Source organism: Equus przewalskii, chromosome 12 (assembly GCF_037783145.1).
Source record: "Equus przewalskii isolate Varuska chromosome 12, EquPr2, whole genome shotgun sequence".
Taxonomy (NCBI): Eukaryota; Metazoa; Chordata; class Mammalia; order Perissodactyla; family Equidae; genus Equus; species Equus przewalskii.
This window is the reverse complement of record NC_091842.1, coordinates 33,674,415-33,694,578: the sequence shown is the minus strand read 5'-3', so window position 1 is coordinate 33,694,578 and position 20,164 is coordinate 33,674,415. Positions and strand designations below refer to the sequence as shown.

At 53.1% G+C, this 20,164-nt stretch overlaps 1 protein-coding gene across 5 annotated transcripts in view; it reads left to right on the top strand.

The window, feature by feature from the left end:
* CIITA (class II major histocompatibility complex transactivator) overlaps positions 1-20,164 on the top strand; it is a 91,422-nt gene that overhangs the window by 55,620 nt on the left and 15,638 nt on the right. For all 5 annotated transcript variants that reach the window (XM_070566765.1, XM_070566766.1, XM_070566767.1 and 2 more), the window contains 6 exons: positions 12,617-12,763; positions 13,008-13,100; positions 15,484-15,546; positions 15,727-15,798; positions 18,274-18,318; positions 19,417-19,569. In XM_070566765.1, the coding sequence (XP_070422866.1) occupies positions 12,617-12,763; positions 13,008-13,100; positions 15,484-15,546; positions 15,727-15,798; positions 18,274-18,318; positions 19,417-19,569 (573 nt within the window). The remainder of the gene's footprint in view (positions 1-12,616; positions 12,764-13,007; positions 13,101-15,483; positions 15,547-15,726; positions 15,799-18,273; positions 18,319-19,416; positions 19,570-20,164) is intronic.

Sequence of the window (20,164 nt, the reverse complement as noted above, 5' to 3'; positions counted from 1 at the left end):
GCAGGGGCGTGCAGAGCGGGGGACACAGGCGTTCCCTCTACGGGGGACCTTGAGCCAGGGCCGCCCTTCTCTGAGCCTCAGTTTCCCGGTCGGATCATATTCCTGTTTTAACTCTGGAGTCTGGGTACCCAGCCCTCCTGGTGGGGTCCCCTGCACTGGGAGGGCTATGGGCAGGCGGACTGGAGAGATCCTCAATCCTCTTTGACGATCTTTGACGGAGGGCGGGGGGCTTTCCCGGACTGTCTTTGACCACTGGCATCTCCCCTTCACTTTAGAGTCCCGAGCCACGCCCTCCGCGGAGGGAAACTAAGGGGTCCCAGAAAGAGGGGGCGCTCTGGAGTCCCAGAACTCCAGAATTGAAGCCACCATGTCTAGCTCTGTTTGGGACCCTTAAAACCTGCAGTCCTCCTCTGGGTCCCACAGCCCCTCTCTCCACCAGAGGTGACACATGGGAGGGAACGCGAGCTCACGAGTCCACAGCGCCACACCCTCCACTTCCTAACTTTGTCAGGAAGTGTTCTGTTTATGCGCCACACCCCCTTCCCTAAGAAAAGAAATACTCCCAGCCAATCAGAAGGTTAAGGAAATTGATGCTTCTTGCTGTAGGGTCTGGTGGAGCTGAAGTGGGAGGGAGGGAACCCAGCAGAGCATCGCCTTTCAATCCCAAGCTGCCTGAGGCAAGGACCTGGTCTCCCGGATCCCAGGATGCGCAGTGGAAGGGTCCTCAGAGATGACCGAGCCCAGGCCGGGGTCCCAGGCTTCCGGCACATGGGAATCACCAGGGAGGCTGTTGAAAGTACAGGTCCCAAACCCCGCCCCCGGATCCCATTGGTTGGGCCTGGGGTGGGGCTCCCCACGCAGGTTAAAACTTCCATCCTTGGCATTCTTATGTTAGTGGTCCAAAGGTCGTATATGAGAAGCGCTGATGCGGTCCAACCTCCGTCCCCTCTCCATGTTACAAAACCTCTGGGGACTTGTTGGCGAGGTTTTGTCAAAGGCTGCGTAGCCGAGTGGTTGGCAGAGTCAGGATTTGAACCCAGGTCTTCCAAGAGCCCAGTCCAGTGCCTGGGCAGGGGTGTGACCCTCCAGGAATGCAGGGCAGGTCCTGGGTAGTCAGAGGGAAACTTGCTGATAGAGCAAAATCTGTCCCATGGCAGGGACCTGGTTTCACATCTTGAGACCTCAGAAACTGCTACCTTGTGAAGAGTAGAGTCGGGAAATTAACACAAGAACCCTGTGCCAAGGCCGGGGGTCAGTCCTGGGCAAGCAGGGAAGTGGCCTGAGGGAGAGAGGGAAGTTTCTGGACTTGATTTTCAGACTTGCCACCAGTCACCCTGGACGAGTGACTTCCCCTCTCCATCTGTAAGATGGATAAAACGTGAGCGCTTTCCAGATGATTGCCTGACATGCGCAGAAGCCCTTTGGAAAGGCCACGGAAGAAGAGAATGTGCCAGGAGTGAAGGTTATAGATTCCTGAGGGATGGGATAGAAAGATCTGAGAGGAAGTTTCCAGAGACTTTGACACAGTCGTGATCCGTGGTCCAAAGACGGTTCTCGAAGAGGCGTTGACGCTGGTTCTCAAAGGGAGGAAGCTGGAATCCTTCTCCTCGTCTGTAGGTGTCTTTAACAGCCCTCGAATACGGGCTGATGTTTCTTTTTAACAAGGTGGTAGGGCAGCCGGCATTATTTTGCTAATATTGTTTTGTTTTCAATGGCAGGGGACACTTTTTCCCCCCATGGGAGGTAGTGACAGAGCGTTTTATTTTTTAAAACAATAATATGAAATTTACCACTGTAACCATTTTTCAGTGTACAATTCAGCGCCATTCAGGACATTCACAATGTTGTGAAACCATCCCCACCATCCACCTCTAGAACTTTTTCATCTTCCCAAACTGAAACTCATTAACATTAACTGCCCGTTCTCCCCTCCCCGCCAGCCCCTGGCAACCACCGTTCTGCTTTCTGTTTCATTGAACTCGACTACTCTAGGTCTCTAGGTACCTTATATAAGTGGAATTATGCAATATTCGTCCTTGTGTCTGGCTTCTATCACCTAGCCCAACGTCTTCAAGCTTCACCCATGTTGCAGCATAGGTCAGAAGTTCGTTCCTTCTGGTGGCTGAAGGATATTCCAGTGTATGGATGGACCACATCTTGTTTATCCATGCTTCTGTCCACGGACACTTGAGTTGTTTCCACCTCCTGTCTATTGTGAATAGTGCTGCTAGGAACATTCGTACCAAGTATGTGTTTGAGGCCCTGCTCTCAATTCTAGAAAAGTTTTCTTTTAAAATAAATTTATTTGTTTCTTTAAAAAGTTGATTTAAGGAAAATACTACCGTAAATTATACAGCAGGTAGGGTGCAGATAGGATGCACAAATTGTGAAGGAGGCAGGTGGAGGCCTGAAGTTTGGGAGCCTCTGGATTATTGGAAACGCTTGGCAGCTGTTGTAACCCTTGCAGGACATTTGGTCCTGTCCAAAATGTCCATAAGGCATTTGGTCCATGCCAAAAAGTACTTGATACTTGGTCATATTTAGTCCTGTCCAAAATGTCCATAAGACATTGGTCCATGCCAAAAAGTCCGTGATATTTTATCCTGTCCAAAACCATTTGGCATGAACCAAATACACTCATGGACATTTTGGACGGGACCAAATGTCCGCTAATCATTGTAACAATCTAGGCGGTGGGGCTGGGGGCTACTCGATCATGTGGATGGCTACTGAGGGGCTTTTGGGAGGAAAAATAGAAGAATCGAGGAAGTGTTCAAGCTGATCCCAGGGTTTCCAGCCTGGGAGAAGTGGAAAGGTGGCAGAAATGGAGGAGGATCTGGAAGGTTCTCTTAGGGGAAGAGGACTTGTAGACGTCCCTGTGCTCGAGAAAAGCCACGCAAGACGAGGGGCCATGTCTTCTTGGCAAGTGGAAGCTCAGGTTGCCTTGGAAGTGAGACCGATCTTAGTTCTCAGAATCACTACAAGGCAAGCGTGTGTGTCGGGGGTGGGGCACAAGGAGGATGCTCATTTATAAATATAGATTCCTGGCCCTGCCTGATCTCACTGAATCAGAACCTCTGCGGGTGAGGCCTGAGCTGCAGTGTGTTTAGCACCTTTCCAGGCTATTTGGTTCACAGCCGAGCCTGTCAACTGCTGGGCGCTGTCATCAGACCCTGGCCGGGCCCGGCGCGGGTGTTGGGTCCAGCAGTGAGGACTGGCTTTGCCAACTGCAGCTCCAGGATCCTCATTCCCTTCTCGCCCCAGCACCAGGCTCACCTTTTCATCCCAGAAAAACTTGCTGGACTCCTTTCCAGGTCATTGACTGCAGCCAGGCGTGCAGAGAGGAGGCCACTGGGGGTGGGAGAGGCCGGGCAAGCCGGAAGGGAGCTTGATTCTGGACCCACACTGACGCCCACCCCTTCTCCCCTGGCTGCCACTCTTACGGCTTGTCCCGTCCTTTCTCATCCCGGGACTACCAGGCCCCCCACTCCTGGTAACCGTGCTATTTACAGGCACACGCACCAGCCGAGGTTGTCTTATTCGAGTTCTAAGATTTTCCCAGTTGCCATGAGGTGGATGTTCTGGGCGAGTGGCTTGCCGAGCTCTGGGAGGTGGTCTCTGTGGGGTCCTCTTTGGGCTTCTGTGTGATTTCCAGGCCCCACTTGGGGCAAAACAGAACCAAGTGTTTCAGGTGGGGTTCCCCGGGAACAGACTTGGAGATGGAGATTTGCACGTGGGAGCCGTGTTTGGGAGGAGTCACGGGCAGGGAGCGGGGTGCGGGGGGAATGGGAAGAAGCGGGACTGGGCAGAGAGAGGGGTTGGGCTGCCCACAGTCACAAACGAGGTCTCGGCGCGTCCCGCGGGGAGCCCTGACACTGGGACGCCCCTCAGGGGCTATCCCAAATTGAGGCACGGAGCCCAGAGCTTTGCCCCCCAGAGGGCCCAATCATCGCACGTGGGCTGCCCTGGAGAAGGGGCCTGACTTTGGGCTGTTCCCGGAGAGGCTGAGCTGTGAGCTCTGAGCCACTAGCCCTCCAGCAGCTGGTCCTAAAGGGGCTGACGTGAGCGGCGCACCGCAGCATCCACTACCCAAGTTGAAATTGTCAAATCAAGGAGAGTCTGGAGGCCAAGGCGAAAACTGTCACCTGGAGTTGTGTTTTTAACTATATTCTGTGCAGCCCCTTTTGAGGAGGGGAGATTCTGGGTCTCCCGAACCCCTTTAATCGAATAGCTCCATCGCCAGCTGTTCTGGGATTTGTACAATGTCATTTGAAAGCCACTGCGCTGGTATGACCCTTTTATTTAACAGCTGAGGACAGTGGGGACCAGAGACGGAAAGGGGCACGCCCAGGGTCACACAGCCTGTCAGATGCAGAGCAGGGCCCAGATCTCAGGGGTCAGACTCCCTGTGTTGATCCCGTCCACCAGTCTGTTGTAAACTCTGCGCCTCCTGGCTGTGCCAGTCCGCTTCCTCCGCCCTCCCTGCAGCTGCTGAGAAACCCAGCGACCAGGGACTGGAGCCAGTCTTGCCTGCATTCCTGGCTTTCCTGTTCTGAGGACCCTTTGTCCCGGCATAGGCTGCTCCCAGCCTGGATGGGGCTGGGAGCTGCGATGGAAATGCCAACATTCTTGAGGTAGCTGGAACCGAAGAGGGCCAGGCGGAGCAGCTGGCTGGGGCCAATGGGGAGCAACACTTTGTGCCCCACAGTTCCCAGAGAGCTCACCACCTAATCCCTTTCAACCTGAGCTGGAATCTAAGCTGGAAGACACACTCAAACCCCCAAATACCACAACTCTCATACTTCCCGCTCCTTCCCTTTGTGGAATTGACAGTTTGGGTGCTCAAGGCCAGTCCCCTCCAAGGCTTTTTTTAGGAAGAGACCCTCCTGGGCATCTCAATTCCATTGTGGGGCAGGACGGAATTTAATTCTGCCTCTCCCTTCCCCAATCACCCATCCATCCCAAGCCGTCATCTTTCTAGCAGGTCAGAGATAGAAGGGACCTTAAAGGGTCTCCAAGGCAAGGTTTGCAGACTCAAATGCCTGAGGGGCCATAATTGTGCAAAATGGGGCCAGGTGGAAGGCAATAGGGAGTAGTGGGGATTCTGGCAACAATCATTTGTGTACTCTGTATGGAGACTTTGTGATGGTAATTAAAACACACACACACACACACACACACACACACACACACACACACGAATTGTATTGGGAAACAAAACACCTAGGCCTATGGGCCTGACTCAAGCCTCTTTTTTTTTTTTTTTTTTTTTTCCCCTGAGGAAGATTCGCTCTGAGCTAACGTCTGTGCCAATCTTCCTCTATTTTATATGTGGGTCACCACCACAGCATGGCTTGACGAGTGGTGTAGGTCCATGCCTGGAATCCCAACCCTGGCCGCCAAAGTGGAGCATGCCAAACTTAACCACTAGGCCATGGGGCGGGCCCCTCAAGCCTTGTCTTTGAATCTATACACCAAGTCAAGCCCCTTGTGGCACAGATGAGAAGCCTGCAGTGGGAGTCAGGTACCGGAGTCAACCAGTAGCGATATTTCCAGACTGCTCCTGAGATGAAGCTTGTCTGGCCTGCTTCCCCCTATTACATGCACATACACATGCATGTGTGCACATGTGCGTGCACACACAGACACACACACGTCTTCCAATCTTCCTGCCTGTTATGACCAGAACCACCAGCTGCCTTCCAACCCCATAAGCCCTTCAGCATTGCCACATGCCTCAGTTTCCCCTCCGTCTCTTGTGACCTCCTCCAGCCCCTCTGGGAAGTGAAAGTCTTGAGTCAGACCCGCAGTTTCTGCAAATCCTCTCTGTCTTACTTTCCTGGGATGCCCACACTGGGCCAGCAAAGAGCAGGCCAGAGGGCTGGGGCTTCCTCCTCTGCAGACGGGGCCTGCCTTCCTCCATCCATCTCCAAGGCCTGTACATTCTCATCTCCCTCCCAGGACCGGGGGCTCATGGCCCTAGATCACCCCATCCCTGGCAGCTTGGAGGGTGGCAAGAGTGCGTGTTTGTTCCTTTTTGATCAGCTAGGGCTCTATGAGGCCTTGTTGGCGAGTCACAGAAACACCGCACCCCTTGAAGCTTCCATTGTTTTTTTTCTTTTACACTTCAGGAGCCTTCCCACATTGGGTTGACTGCACGCCCTGCTTCACAGTACACTCTAGCCTGCAGTCCGCACAAGGCATCTCTCTTAGTTAATTTCCCTTTCTGCCTTCCTCTTTCCCCTTTCTGGGCACCCATTCTAATACGTCCAAGGTGCCTCTTGTTTGCATGTGTTCCTGTCAAATATGTGTTGTTTTTTTATGTGCGTCTATGTCACTCTGCACGTCTAGGACTGGGCCATCAGAGCTCATTCTGTTTCTTACTTTTTTACTCTCTATCATGTTGTTAAGATCCACCTGCGTTGCTCTATACGCATTTGGTCTGTTGCTTCTAATCACTGCATCCTCCTCTGTGGATCGCAGTGGCTGCTTGTTACTGTCCTTTCTCCAGCAGTGGACACCCAGGTGGCCTCCAGCTCCCTGTGATCTGAAATGGCACAGCGCTGAGCATCCGCCAATGGGTGTCCTCCTGGAGCTGTGGGAGCGTTTCTCTGGGAGGTACCTACGCCAGAACTGAATTGCTAGGTTGGAGGGCCTGCCATCTGTAGGTATTCTAAATGGTCCCAGGTTGTTCTCTGGGGTGGCCACCCCGCTCCACACCCACCAGCCCTTAGTGTTGCCCAACTTTCTAATTTTCGCCAGTTTCTGCTGTCAAGAGACACCTTCTGTTTTCATTTTGGAGCTCACATCTTAGTAGCACTTCCTGGATCTGTCACTTTGGGCAAGTCACAGCAACCTAATGAGGTAGACACTGTGCCAACCAAATGCAGTGGGTTCCATAAGTCAGAGGGGTTGAGTAACTTATCCGAGGTCACACAGTTGGTGTGGAACTGGGAGTTGAGCCCAGGACCCCACTCTTGACCACCATATTACTATTATCATGTTCTATCTCTCCTAAAATATTATCTGGGTCCACACCGCAAGCTTCTTGGTCAGGACCGTGTTTTAAACCTCTTCAGGGCCCCTGGAGAACTAAGCCCGGTGACTTTCTTATAGGCCGTGCTCAGTAAATCATTGTGCAAGATGTCTCTTAGAGTTTATCTGGGGACCACAGAGTGCAAGAGGAAAAGAGGAACTTTGATCTGCTAGCCCCACAAAGATGCTGGTTGGGGGCTGGTCATGGTACACAAGTGCCCCTGGGTTTCTGGCTTCTGGCCACCATCTGACCTCCGGAAGCAGCTTGTCACGAGGTGGGGGAGCAGGGGGATGGTAGTCGTAGGGGGACTTTGGGGGGAAACTTTGGGGTGAGGCTGATAGGCCATGAGGAATCTAGAACCCCAAAATCCCTCTGCTGCGTGGACTCCCACACCCGGCTGACAACACTAAGGTTCAGAGGAGTAAAGAAATGTGCTCCAGATCAAGGCAGAGCTGGAGCTCAAACCCGTGTCTCTAGATGCGCAGTTCAGAGATTTTCCACTCCTTCCTCGGGAGGAGAAGTATAGGCAGCAAGCGGGGGGCTATGCCTCTCACGCTCTTTTATCCCATGTAGGGCAGTGCTGGAGGATTTCGGGGTAACAGAGGCGCCCCCTTTCTCCCTCTCAACGCCTCCTCATCCATCAAGGATATACTCCCCCTTTCTGGGAAGAAAGCATCTGATAAATCGAGCCTAACCTCATTGTCCTCCTCTGTAAAATGGGTACAGTAATACCAATCTCCCAGAGTTACTGTGACAGTTGAAACAAGATTGTAAATACGGAGCACCCAGCACAGCCCCGGGCTCGAAAGAATCTCCCCAGCAGAGGTGGGTGCTTATGTTGGTGCACAGAACAGCCGCACACACTGAACACCAAGGTGCGGGGTCCGAGCCGGAACATCCTGATACCATTCGATTTCCCTCGGGGGAGGGAGATGAATTTTTATTTCAGAAACCATTTGGGTGTCTATGGTGTTTCAAAAGCTGCCATGTAGTGTGAAGTGGGATGGAAATGAACCCCCAAAAGGGACTTTTGGGGGCAAAAGGATTAGGAGCTTTTTCTCAAGTTGGACGTGGAAGGTGGCCTGGGGAGGGGCGGGGCTCAAAGAGGAGCTTCTAAAAACGCTGCCCACTTACCAGAAAGGTGCAGGCCACTCCTCTGCTGTGCCCCAGATGGCTCCTCAGAAGGGGACACCGTCTTGCCCCCCACGCCTCCTGGCCCTGGGCGAGGGCACCTCCGCAGGGTGGCTGGGGACAAGAGGGACTGGAGCAAGCTCAGGCTTTGGATCCAGGCAGCTGGTTCTGATCCCAGCTCGCTAGTCTGCTCTCTGAGCCTGTTTCTTCATCTGAGAAATGGGGATACGAAGAGCTGATGTGTGAGTTGGACTAAATGGGACGATGTCTACACCTCCTGTCGTTTGGTGCCTGGCGCTCAGGGGGCACCTGTGAATTCTAGTTGGGCGTCATTCCTATTGGTGGAGAGAGCCCACCAGGTACAGGAGCATGCTGGAGCCTGGGGTAGGCGAGCTAGACGGACAGGGTTCCTGCCCTCACGGGGCTCCTGCAGTGGGGTGAGCAGGGCCGTCTCTGCCCCCAGACCCCTCTGGAATTGCAGGTGGGGACAAGAGTCCAGTTGAGAGGCCTTTGCAGACGTCCTAAGCATCTGGAGACACCAGACACATGGCTGTGGGAACACCAGGAGGTCCCAGGCCAACACGCAAGTAGATCTTGGCATGAATGGGAGGCGCTGAGGCCTTGGGAGAGCTGGACCGGGAGCCTAGACTTGGTCTGAGTCCCAGCTCTGAGGCTGCCCAACATAGTGGGCTTCCTTTGACTGTGGGCCTCCCGTGTGCCTGGCGCGCCACGCAGAGACCCTCCTGGCCTTTTGGTGGTCCTCCAAGTAAGTGTCATTATCCTGATCTAGCAGTGAGAAAACTGACACTCAGAGAGGTTAAGTCACTTGCCTAAGGCCTCCCAGCCAGGATTCAAACTCAAGCTCTCCAACCGGGGAACCTTGGATGAGCCATTTCTCTGAGGGGTTTGAGCATCCCCTTCTGTCAAAGGGACACAGTACTCCATCCTGCCTTCTCCTTAGAGCTCTTTTGGAGCTCAGATGGGGTGGAGACAGAAGTTCACTGAGTTACAAGCCCCTGTCTAGATAAGGGATAGGATAGGAAGTGTGTAAAGTGCAGGCTTTGTCTCAGGGAAGATGGAAGGGAGGTGCCGAGGTGTATGTTGGGAGAGTCAGAGAGTAGATTTCTTCTTGTCCAGGTTGAGCCAAGGACACAGAACTCGGGCCCTTGGGTGACTTTTCTCCCGGGCACCTTCTCAGTGGTGGTGATGGGGGCGTGGTCAGACCATCCCAGCTACACAGCTGGCTACTGGACTTTCTTGTTCCGACGTGGTCTGTGGGGTCTCCTTACACAAAAGAACAGGAAGCTTGGCCTCACAATGTGGAGACTCAGGCAGGAATAGAAGAGAAAGGGTCCCTTTGTCAACATCACAGAGGTAAGAGAGGATTTAATAATAGTAATAGTAATGGCCGTTGCCCACGTTGTGCTCATCGTGTCTGTGTCGGCTGCCGCTCTAAGCTTCTAGTCATTAAGCACCTACAAAGCACCGGTCACCTTCCTAAGGGCTTTATGAGCGTTAACTCACCTAATCCTTTGAGTTACCAAGATTAGTATTCCCATTTTACAGATGAGGAAACTGAGGCTCCAAAAGGTTTAAAAAATGGTCTTGCCCGGGTCGCGGTGGGTTGGCAGGTAGAGGCAGGCTGTTTGACTCCAAAGCTCACACGAGTTGTCTTCTTTCTCTCCGTCAGTGTCTTTGACCACCTTGGGTGGTGTTGTCCAAAGGTTGAAGCTGAGCCCATCAATAAGTGCGGCTGGGCTAGACTTCTGCAGGCTCCTCCTCGCGACACCTCCTACTGTCGCCCATCAGGGATAGAAGCCGGTCCCTGTTCCTGGAGCCTAGATAAATGAGGGTGTTCATTGCAGTGGAAACATTTTGGTTGGCAGGAAAGAGCACTGGATTGCGAGTCCTCTGCTGGGGGGTCAGGTGCAGCTTGGGCTACCAAGCAAGCTGTGGGGCCTTGTGCAAGGCACGTCCCCTCTCAGGGTCTCATCTTCTGCTCTGTAGAATGAAGGAGGTTGAGCTTGAAGGTCGCTGGCAGAGCGGACGTCCTGAGAGCAAACTGAGAGTTTGGGTCACTTGACCAAAGTCACACAATTCCTGCGTGGAATTGCTGGGGTCCATCCAGAGCTGTTGTCACCAGCTCCCTCTGCCTGGGAAAAGAGGCAGATTGCTACAATGTAGGCTTCGGTAAATGTCAGTGATTGGAAAGGGGGCCAGGCAGCAGGCAAGGTCACCTCCCTGCCTTGGCCCCCCTCCAAGAAAAGCGAGGTGGCCTCATCTTTCGGTTCTGCTTCCTCTAGTCATGGCTGGCTGGGCCTTTGATGCAAGTCTGTTAAGTGTGGGTTCCTGCAGCCCCCACCCAACCTATAATAAACACGCGGCTCTGGCCAGGGCCCCACCTTGGACTGGAAAGTTCATCCTCTGTGATATCCGGGGTCTGTGTTCAGACCCTCCATAGGTAGTGAGAGTGGTTGATGAGTGAAAGGAAAAACAGCAGCTGGAAGCTGGTGCTGAGTTGCGTGTGTTTCTCACGACCACACCCTCCCACTGTCCTTCCCCACTTCAACTTCATTTTCTTCTGGCCCAGATGGGGGCACTCAGAAGGCTGTCTCTGATCTGCTGGCCTTCAAGGGTGGCTCTCCTCTCACTTCCTCCCAGAAGCTTCCTCTGATTCCTTCCAGCATGGATCCGTGTCCCACGTATAGTGGGTTGAATGGTGGCCCCCCGAAAAGATACGTCCACATCAAGCCCATGGAACCTGCGAACGCTACCTTATTTGGAAAAAGGGTCTTTGCAGATGTAATTAAGTTAAAGATCTTGAAATGAGATCATTCTGGATTAGCCGGGTGGGCCCTAAATCAATGTCCATTTAAGAGAAAAGCAGAAGATTTGAGACCTGAAGGGGAGGTGATATGCCCATGAGGCAGAGCTTAGAGACATTCGGCCACAAGATCACAAGTCAGGGAATGCCAACAGTTCCCAGAGCTAGCTACAAGGAAGGACTCTCCCCTAGGGCCTCTAGGGGAACCAGGACCCTGCCAACTGCTTGATTTTGGACTTTGGGCCTCCAGACCTGGGAGAGAGTAAGGCTCTGTTGTTTCAAGCTTCTTAGTTTGTGATGCTCTGATACAGCAGCCCTGGGAAATGAACACACCGTGGAATCATGGACCACCTGAACTGGGGAGCCAGGCAGGGGCTCTGGAGCGGCAAGAACTGCATATCTCAGAGATGCTGCTCAAATTCTCCCATTTAAAGTGTACAATTTAATATATTCACACAGTTGCGCAACCTTCCCCACTGTCAACTTTAGAACACTTTCATTGTCTCTCTGCAAAAGCCCATAGCCATTATCAGTTGGTCCCCATTTCCCCCCACAATTCTCCCCTGACCCCAGCTAACCACTAGTTTACTTTCTATCCCTAAGGATTTGTCGGTTCTGCCTATTTTATATAAGTGGAATTCTGTAGTATGTGGCCGTTGTGTCTGGCTTCTTTCACTTAGTGGAATGTTTTCAAATTTCATCTATGTTGAAGCATGTATCAAACTATGTTGAAGCATAGTTTATTCCTTTTCATGTCTGAGTAATATTCCATTGTATGAATATACCACATTTTGTTAATCCATTCATCCATTGATGGACATTTGAGTGGTTTCTGTGTTTTGGCTATTATGGATTATGCTTCTATGTGCATTCATTCATAAGTTTTTGTGTGGACGTGTCCAGGATTGTCTTGAAGACTAAATGAATTAGTATCTAAGGTATCGAATATGCCCTTCAACAAATGATAACGAAGGATCTTCGAGAAAACCTGCCCAACTCCTTCAGTTTACAGATGAGCATACTGAACATGGAGAGGAGCAGAGACTTGCTTGAGGCCACCCAAGGCAGGAGAGCATAACATTGAAATGCAGGTCTGTGAGCCAGACTGCCCAGAACCAAATCCTGGTTCCACTTGGACCTGGGTTACCTTATGTAAATCCCTTCACCTCTCCGAGCCTCAGTTTACGCGTGTGTAAAATGTGGATGGTAATAGTACCTACCTCCTATGGTCGTTGATGTGAGAGTTAAACGTGCTCACTCATGTGTCTGGCACACAGTAGGTGCTTTATAAATCTTAGCTGTTGTCATTCATGGAGCACCAGCTGTGGAACTCAGGTCTCCTGGCTCCCAGGTGTGGGAAGTCTTGAATCTACACTTCCCCAGTTCCCTCGTCAGTATCATGGGCATCTTCCCAGTGTGATTGCAAGTTCCCTGGAGGAAGGAAATCCAGCTTCCTCTCGCCACTAACCTGCGCACATAGGAGATTCTGAACGAGCACCTTTGCCCACTTTCTTAGGCTCCCCCCAACCCCAGCCCTCACTGAGAGACCCAGCTGGGCAATGTGGTAGGTGTCAGTTCTCTGCATCTTTCAAACACCCCATGAGATGACTGTGTCTCCCCTCCAGGCAGTGGACCGTGTGCCGCCATGGAGTTGGGGCCGCTGGAAGGCGGGTACCTGGAGCTTCTCAACAGCAATGCTGACCCTTTGCATCTCTACCACTTCTATGACCATGTGGACTTGGCTGGAGAAGAAGAGATCGAGCTCTGCTCAGGTGGGCTCTCCTCCCCCTGGCCCCTCCCAAGTCCGACCCCACCCCTCAGCCGGCCGTGGAGACAGTCAGCAACCACGGGAAGCGCTGACGGCCACACGCCAGTCAGCACCACGGACAGCTCCACCCCCGGCGTGATGCGCCCTCGCGGCGAGACCTCCCCCGGCCCCGCCCCGCCTCTCCCTCCCTCCCCACCAGCCCTCTTCCCAGACCTTCCCCGCTTCATCCAAGGGACTTTTCCTCCCAGAACCCGACACGGACACCATCAACTGCGAACAGTTCAGCAGGCTGTTTGACATAGAAGGTGATGAAGAGACCAGAGAGGCTTATGCCAATATCGGTGAGGAAGTGTTCTGAGCCCAGAAAGAGGACGGTGGAGGGGAAAGGTTCTTTTTCTCTTTTGTTAATCTCACCTATTCACCGTGAGCCACAGCAGGCCCCTCCCTAAGAAATCGTGGCAAAGGGGGATGCAGAATGAGGGCTAGAAGAACGAAAACTCTGGGGAGGAAGGGAGATGGAGAATGCTAAGGGACATAGACCCTTGGCTAATGACCACCAGGCCAACATATCCTCACTTTTACATCCTCTGCCCCCGTTTCTATATCTTTTTCTGTTTCTTGCTTTTCTTTCCCTCCTCCCATACACCCCTCCCTCTTTCTCCCCAGCTCCTAAGCCGAACTACTCTAGTATTCATAATAACTCTCAGTTTGGGGGCACATGTCACATGCTAGTCACTGTATGTGTGTTATCGCATCAAATCCTTACAACAAAGGAAGTAGATACTATCAGAATCTCCATTTTACAGATGAGGAAATTGAGGTTTAGATAGAAGCAATCTCCCCAAGGGTACGTTAGAAGTAGTAATGGGCAGATCTGAAATTCTAGCCTAGTTCTTTCTCCTTTCAAAGTCCCTATTTTTAAAAACAAAAAGGAAAGCATTTGGCGTGGGGAGATTGGCTGAGGCTTAAGCTGAGAGGCTGGTTTGCACCTTTAAAAAGAGCTACTCCTTTCAGACAAGGGCAGAACTGTTTGGGGAGAGTTTTTCTGTCATTGTTGTTGTTTGGGGGGTCAGGTGGGGTAAAGGACCCCTCCTCACCGGGGTCGCTCCCATCTCATACACAGGCTTTGTTGAATTGGACAAAGCTGCCCTTTTTCTGGAGGAGGCAGGCTCCATCAGGAAGTAACAGCTTGGTTATCAAAGTACAGACTGGATTTCTGCCCCCATTTGCCCTCTTAGCTGAGCACGCTTGTACAGTGAACAACCTGCACAACTGTTTTCAGTGGTCCTTTTCCTCGCAACCCAAGGACCACATCTGTGAGGAGGCTTGGGCTCCGCATGAATGTGGCCAGTCTTTCCCCAGTGCACAGTTAATCCAGCATCACACCAGGCAGAAAATAGAGAGAGGCGTGTGTGTGTCAGAAATTACAGAACTGAGAGCCTGCCTGCTTCCTTTCCTTCCTGGGAATTTTCTTGGGGGAAGCAGAAGTGTTTGGGGTTGAGGGCATTCACATTTCTGCACAACTGGAGGCAGCAGTGAAGGATTTAGGGGCTTTTTTCGCTTAGGGACATTTCCATGGGAAGTGGGAGCTGCTGAAGAAGTGGGGGAAACGGCCTCACCCAACTCTGTTCCTCAAGCCTGTGGGTTTTCTCTGTGCTGCTCAGAGGCCACACCCCGGCCTGGCCATGCCGTCGTTTAAGGCAGTTTGAAATATTACAGTGGTTTCCAAGTGCACAAAACGAGGATAATAATCACATCTGCCTCATGGACGGCTGTGAGGATTGATGAGTTTCTGTGTGTAAAGTGTTTAGAAAAGGAAGTTGCAAAGAGTACGCATTCAGTAAGTGTTGGGTACCACACCCCCTAGGACCACCATCCCCATCAGCATTATCATCTTTATCAGCAGCAGCAGTAGCATCGCTGCTCCGTTCCTCAGCTCAGAAGTCTTCTATGGCTCCCCGTTGCCTATAAAATCCAGTCCTAACTTTCCCCAACATGAAACATCTACTGCAGACACCTATCTTTCAGAGTTTCCAAAACATACCCTTCCCACAGTCTGTCGTCACTACCTCAGAAAGCCCTCCACTTTCCACCTCTCAGACTCTGCCCCATCTTTCAAGGCCTGGCTCCAAGATCCCTTCCTCTGGGAAGCCCTCCCTGATTGCCCCATCCCACTATATACTCTCTCCTCTGACCTCCTGCCATAACTGCCTTCCCATTGGCTCCAAGCCATTCCACTTCATATCATTAACCACCACTTATTGAGTGCCTACTGTGTACTGGCTACCATGTTGGATGCTTCAAATGCAGAGCCTCCAGTCCTCACCATCCATTCCTGGGTTGTAGGCATTATTTATTCTCATTACACAGAGGAGGAAAGGGGGGCCCAGAGAGGTTAAGTAACTGGCCCAAGGTTGCACAGCTAGTAAGGCTAGTAGGGAATTTAAACTCAAACCCCATGACAACTCTACCGTCTCATTGCATGACTTTATGGCAATAGATAAGTTCTCATGGACGCACATCATCCCTTGGATTAGAGTAAGAGCCCGTGAAGGGTCAACATTCCTTCCTTCGTTCGATCATTCACTCAGCAAACATTTACGGGGTCCCCACGGCGTGCCAGACCTGGAGGGTCACAGCTCCCTGGCACCTAGTCCAAGGCCTGGCCCCAGCAGCCTTCGGGGAGAGCTTGTTGACTGACCGCACTCTTCCTTGTCTGGGCAGCGGAACTGGACCAGTACGTGTTCCAGGACTCCCAGCTGGACGGTCTGAGCAAGGACATCTTCGGTAAGTTGGGAGCTCTCGGCTCAGCCTGCCTTTCCTCCCTTGCTCCTTGGGGAGTGCCCGTAATGCCCAATGGCCACCCTCTGACAGGTGGGCGGGTCCCTCCCCAACACGGGGACAGTGGAGGCTCCCCTTGGGTCTCCTCTGACTGTGCACGTTGGTGCCTTTGGTTTCTCTCCCAAGTCGAGCACATAGGCTTGGAAGAAATGATCGGTGAGAGCGTGGAAGCGCCCGAGGAAGTGGGGCAGAAAAGACGTGAGTGAGCCCCCGCCCGGATCCCTCCCAGCCTTGCTAGAGTCCTGGCCCTGCCTCGGCTCCAGAGCCTGTTGTGGCTCCCAGTTGCTTCCCTTGTTAAGTGTTGTCCACTCTGCCTGAGTTTGGGTGTCCCGCCCACCTCTGCCCTCACCCTGGAGACCACTGCTGTCCAGGGACCCCGGGAGGAAGCAGATGGCGCAGGAGCAAATGGCCACTCTCCTGGAGGGTCTCCATCCCTGGCAGGTTTTTTTCTCATCTGTTTTGTGTGTGTTGAGGAAGATTGGCCCTGAGCTAACGTCTGTTGCCAGTCTTCCTCTTTTCACTTCAGAAAGATTGTCACTGAGCTAACGTCTGTGCCAGTCTTCCTCTGTTTTATGTGGGATGCTGCCACAGCGTGGCTTGACAAGCAGTGCTAGGCCCGTGCCTGGGATCTGAACCCGCGAAACCCGGGCCACCTAAGCAGAGTGTGCGAACTTAACCAGTACACCACCGGCCAGCCCCTGGCCCTGGCTGATTTGATTGCCATTTCCAAAGGGACATTTGGTCTCTGGCTTCTCTTCCGTCCTCAGTTGTCACCCCTGTATTTGAGGGAGGTCTCTTTACACGCAGGTTCTGGAGTCAGTAAGAACTGAGTTTCAATCCTGATCTGCTATCTATTGTCTGTGTGACCTTGGGCAAGTACCTGCGCCTCTCTGACCCTCCTACTCAGTCTCTCTGCCTCCTTAATCTCCCCTCACCCGGCAGCCAACACGAGCTTCAAAATGAAAATCCCATCATTTTGCTGCCATGCTAATCCTCCAATGGCCACAAAATACTTACCTCAAGGCCTGCGTGATCTGGCCCTTCCCACCTCTGCAAACTCCCATGAGCCACTATGCTGCAGCCACACTGGCTTCTCTCCATTCCTGTAACCCACGGATGCTTTCTAGCCTCAGGGCCTTTGCACTTGCTGTTCTCTCTGTCTGCAGTGCCTCACTCCAGTTCTTCCCATGGCTGGCTCCTCTGAATCTTTTAGGTCTTGGCTGACATGTCACCACCTCCTGGAGGCCTTGACCACCCTTTCCACATAGATAAACTCACTTATTTTCACCTTGTTTGTGTCTCTCCTAGCACATTAGCACTTGTCACATCTGGACTTATTTTATTTATCATCTTTGTCTAGTTCCCCGGCTGTGAGGACAGAGACCTTGTCTTTCTTACTTGTCACTGCATCGCTGGCATCCAGCACAGGGCCTGACGAGCAGTAGCACCTGAGTAAATATGGTCCAATGAAAATAGCTGTAAAATGGGCTTAACAGCTCATTGAAGGCTGACTATGTGCCAGCCCACATGTGAGCCCTGTGCCTATTTATTCATTTTTGAACAGGTAAAACAGGTGTGTGGTGTAAAAATTCAAAAGCTGCAAAGAATATTCAATGGGGAAAAAACCTCCCTCCCAGCTCTGTCCCCCATCCCTCAGGTTCCCTCCCTGAGGGCAACTATGTGGCCAGGTTCCTTTTTGCCGTGTCAGTAATATTCTATTCATCTATAAGCCACTTCTTTAAAAAAAAAAATTCCACACAAATGACGGTGTTGTACCCACTCCTGCGCTTGGCTTTCTTCATTTAACACGTCTGGGAGGTGGCTTCCGTATCGCTGATGGAGAATGCATGGTTCTGCTTCCAGAGAATTCCTCTTTCTTTCCTTTTTTTTTGCTTTCGTTGGACAAATATTTTCCCCGATATTTTACTATGAGATTTTTCAACATATAGTCAAAGTGAAAGAATTGCACTACAAACAACCGTGTACCCACCGCTTACCTTCTACAGTTAATGTTTGGCTGTATTTGTCTTAACACAGCTCTATCCACCTGCCCATCCCTCGATCCGTGCGCCCATCCGTTCCTTTCCTTTGTGGGACATTTCCAAGGAAATTGCAGACACTGATACACTTCCCCATACAGCCTTCAGCATCCTTGTTCTTTTTGGGGGCTGCGGGGTATTTCACTGGGCAGGTGAACCCTGACTTGTTTCGTCAGCCCCTTGCTGAGGGACGCACAGGGTCTTTCTCCGTTGGAGTGCCAAGTGATGCTCGCTCGCTGATTTCCAGCGTGCTCCTGCAAAGTATGAATCACCACCCGTTTCACAGCCGAGAGAGCGAAGGCTCAGAGAGGCTGTGTTGCACAGATGCACAGCTACGAAGGGATCAAAAGCAGATTGCTTTTTATTGTTATTTTTTAAACTCAAATGCATGTTGTGTCCCCTGTATGGTTCTGCCTCTTCTGGTCCCTCCCTGCTCTGGGTGCTTCCAGGTGGGGTTTGGGGCTCCAGCAGATGAGAGGGGACAGGAATGCTCAGAGGCAGAAGAGGGAATGGACCCCCAAGGCCACTTCCCAGCCATTTAAGGCCAGGCCATATGGCCTGGTGGGCCCACAAGCCTCTTCTGGCTTGGAACACTACTTCCCTGGGGCAGCTGACCGTGATGTTCTCTCTGCAGCCTTCCCAGAGGAGCTGCCGGTGGACCGGAAGCACAGGAAGCTAGGTGAGCAGGGCGGGCTGGGCCCAGGGAGATGGCGAGGCGGGAAAGGGGGCCCTCCTGAGGCGCACGTACACTGGCAGTGGAAAGCCAAGGCTCAGAGAGGTGAAGCCACTTGTCCGAGATCACACAGCTAGTGAGAGGTGGTGCCGGGATTCAGATCAAGGTCCTGGTTCCGTGGCCCGTGCTCTGCAGGCAGGGTTAGGTGAGGGCTGCTGAGAGACTCAGCTTCTCCTACAATGGCTCTCCCCTAGCACCTCCCTCCTCTTAATTCTGAGTCCCAGCTGAGACCCCGCCCCTCGCCTCCTTCCACCGCCCTCAGGAGCCACCTAGGGTCAGCTGGTCACCCAGCGCCTCCCGCCCTCCTGACCACCCTCATGCCTCAGTGAGCCTGTTCCCCTGAGCTCACCGTGTCCTCCTGCCAGATGCTTCCTCCCCTCCCTTCCTCTCTCCTCCCCTTTCCTCCCCCCCTTCCTTCCTCTCCCCTCCCCACCCCACCCACTTGTTATTGCAAAGGTGGGGAGACCAGCCCCTGTGTGGTGAACAGACCGAGGAAGGAAAGGCTCTCACTCTGATGGAGGAGGCCTGGTCGCCGTCCTCAGAAAGTTCCGGTCTGATGGGGAGCCAGGGGCCCCGCCCGTGAGAGCCCCAGGACGGTGGAGAAGCAGTCCCTGTCTTCAAGGAGCTCCCGATCTGATGGGGGAGGCGTCTCCACCCTCCTGGATCTCTCAGTTGAATGGAGGAAATGATCCCTGCCCCAGTCTGGTGGGAAGTGATGGGGGCTCTCAGGGTGCCCGAGGGGCTCAGGGGCTGGCTGTGGAAGGTGGCAGGGGCCTGGAGCCAACAGCCTGTTTTCAGGTCTGTCCGGCCACAGCTCTCCATCTTGGGAAGCCCTCGGGGCCCAGTCACAAGGAGATGGGTGGGGGGCCGGGCACAGAGCCGCTGTCCATCAAACCAGCCTCACCCAGGGCTGAGGAGAGGACGGGAGCTTCTCCAGCTCCCAGGAGACAGACCTAGTCTGCTCTCAAAGCCCTCCCCACCCCAGGAAGGCCCTCCAGGCCCCCAGATCTCACCCAGCCTCTCACACGGCCCCCTTCCTCACAGCCGAGCCCCCCGCCGTGCCCATGGTGACTGGCACTTTCCTGGTGGGGCCAGTGAGTGACCCCTCGACTCTGCCCTGCCCGTCGCCGGCTGCTCTGTTTAACAAGGAGCCAGCATCCAGCCAGACCCGGGTGGAAGAAACCGTCCTGATGCCCGGTATGTTAGGGGCTTGGAAAAGGGTGGGCTGCCCTGCTCGGGGAGGCGCCCGAGGAGTGGCTAAGGCAGGGACCACCAGGGCCAGGAATCCCCCTGCCCCCATCACCGTCACCCACTTCCGTCCCAGCCAGCCCCATCCTTACGGTCCTCACCAGCTCAGCTCGTGCCAGAGAACATGCCTCGGAAGGAGCATGTTCCTGGGAGGCACAGGAAGGAAGTTCCCCCTGTTAGGGGCTCCTCCCTCCAGCCCTGTACTTTCATCCACTAGCTGGGGACAGAGTACCTGCTCTGTGCCAGCCACTCTGCTAGGGGCTGGGGACACCGCCATGGGCGCGACAGACACAGCTGCTGCTCTGGGGGAAACGGGAGCCCTTTAAAAAACGAGTCCGGGGGCCGGCCCAGTGGCGCAGCGGTTAAGCGTGCACATTCCGCTTCGGCGGCCTGGGGTTCGCCAGTTCAGATCCCAGGTGTGGACGTGGCACCGCTTGGCACGCCATGCTGTGTTAGGCATCCCACATATAAAGTAGAGGAAGATGGGCATGGATGTTAGCTCAGGGCCAGCCTTCCTCAGCAAAAAAAAAAAAAAAAAGAAAAG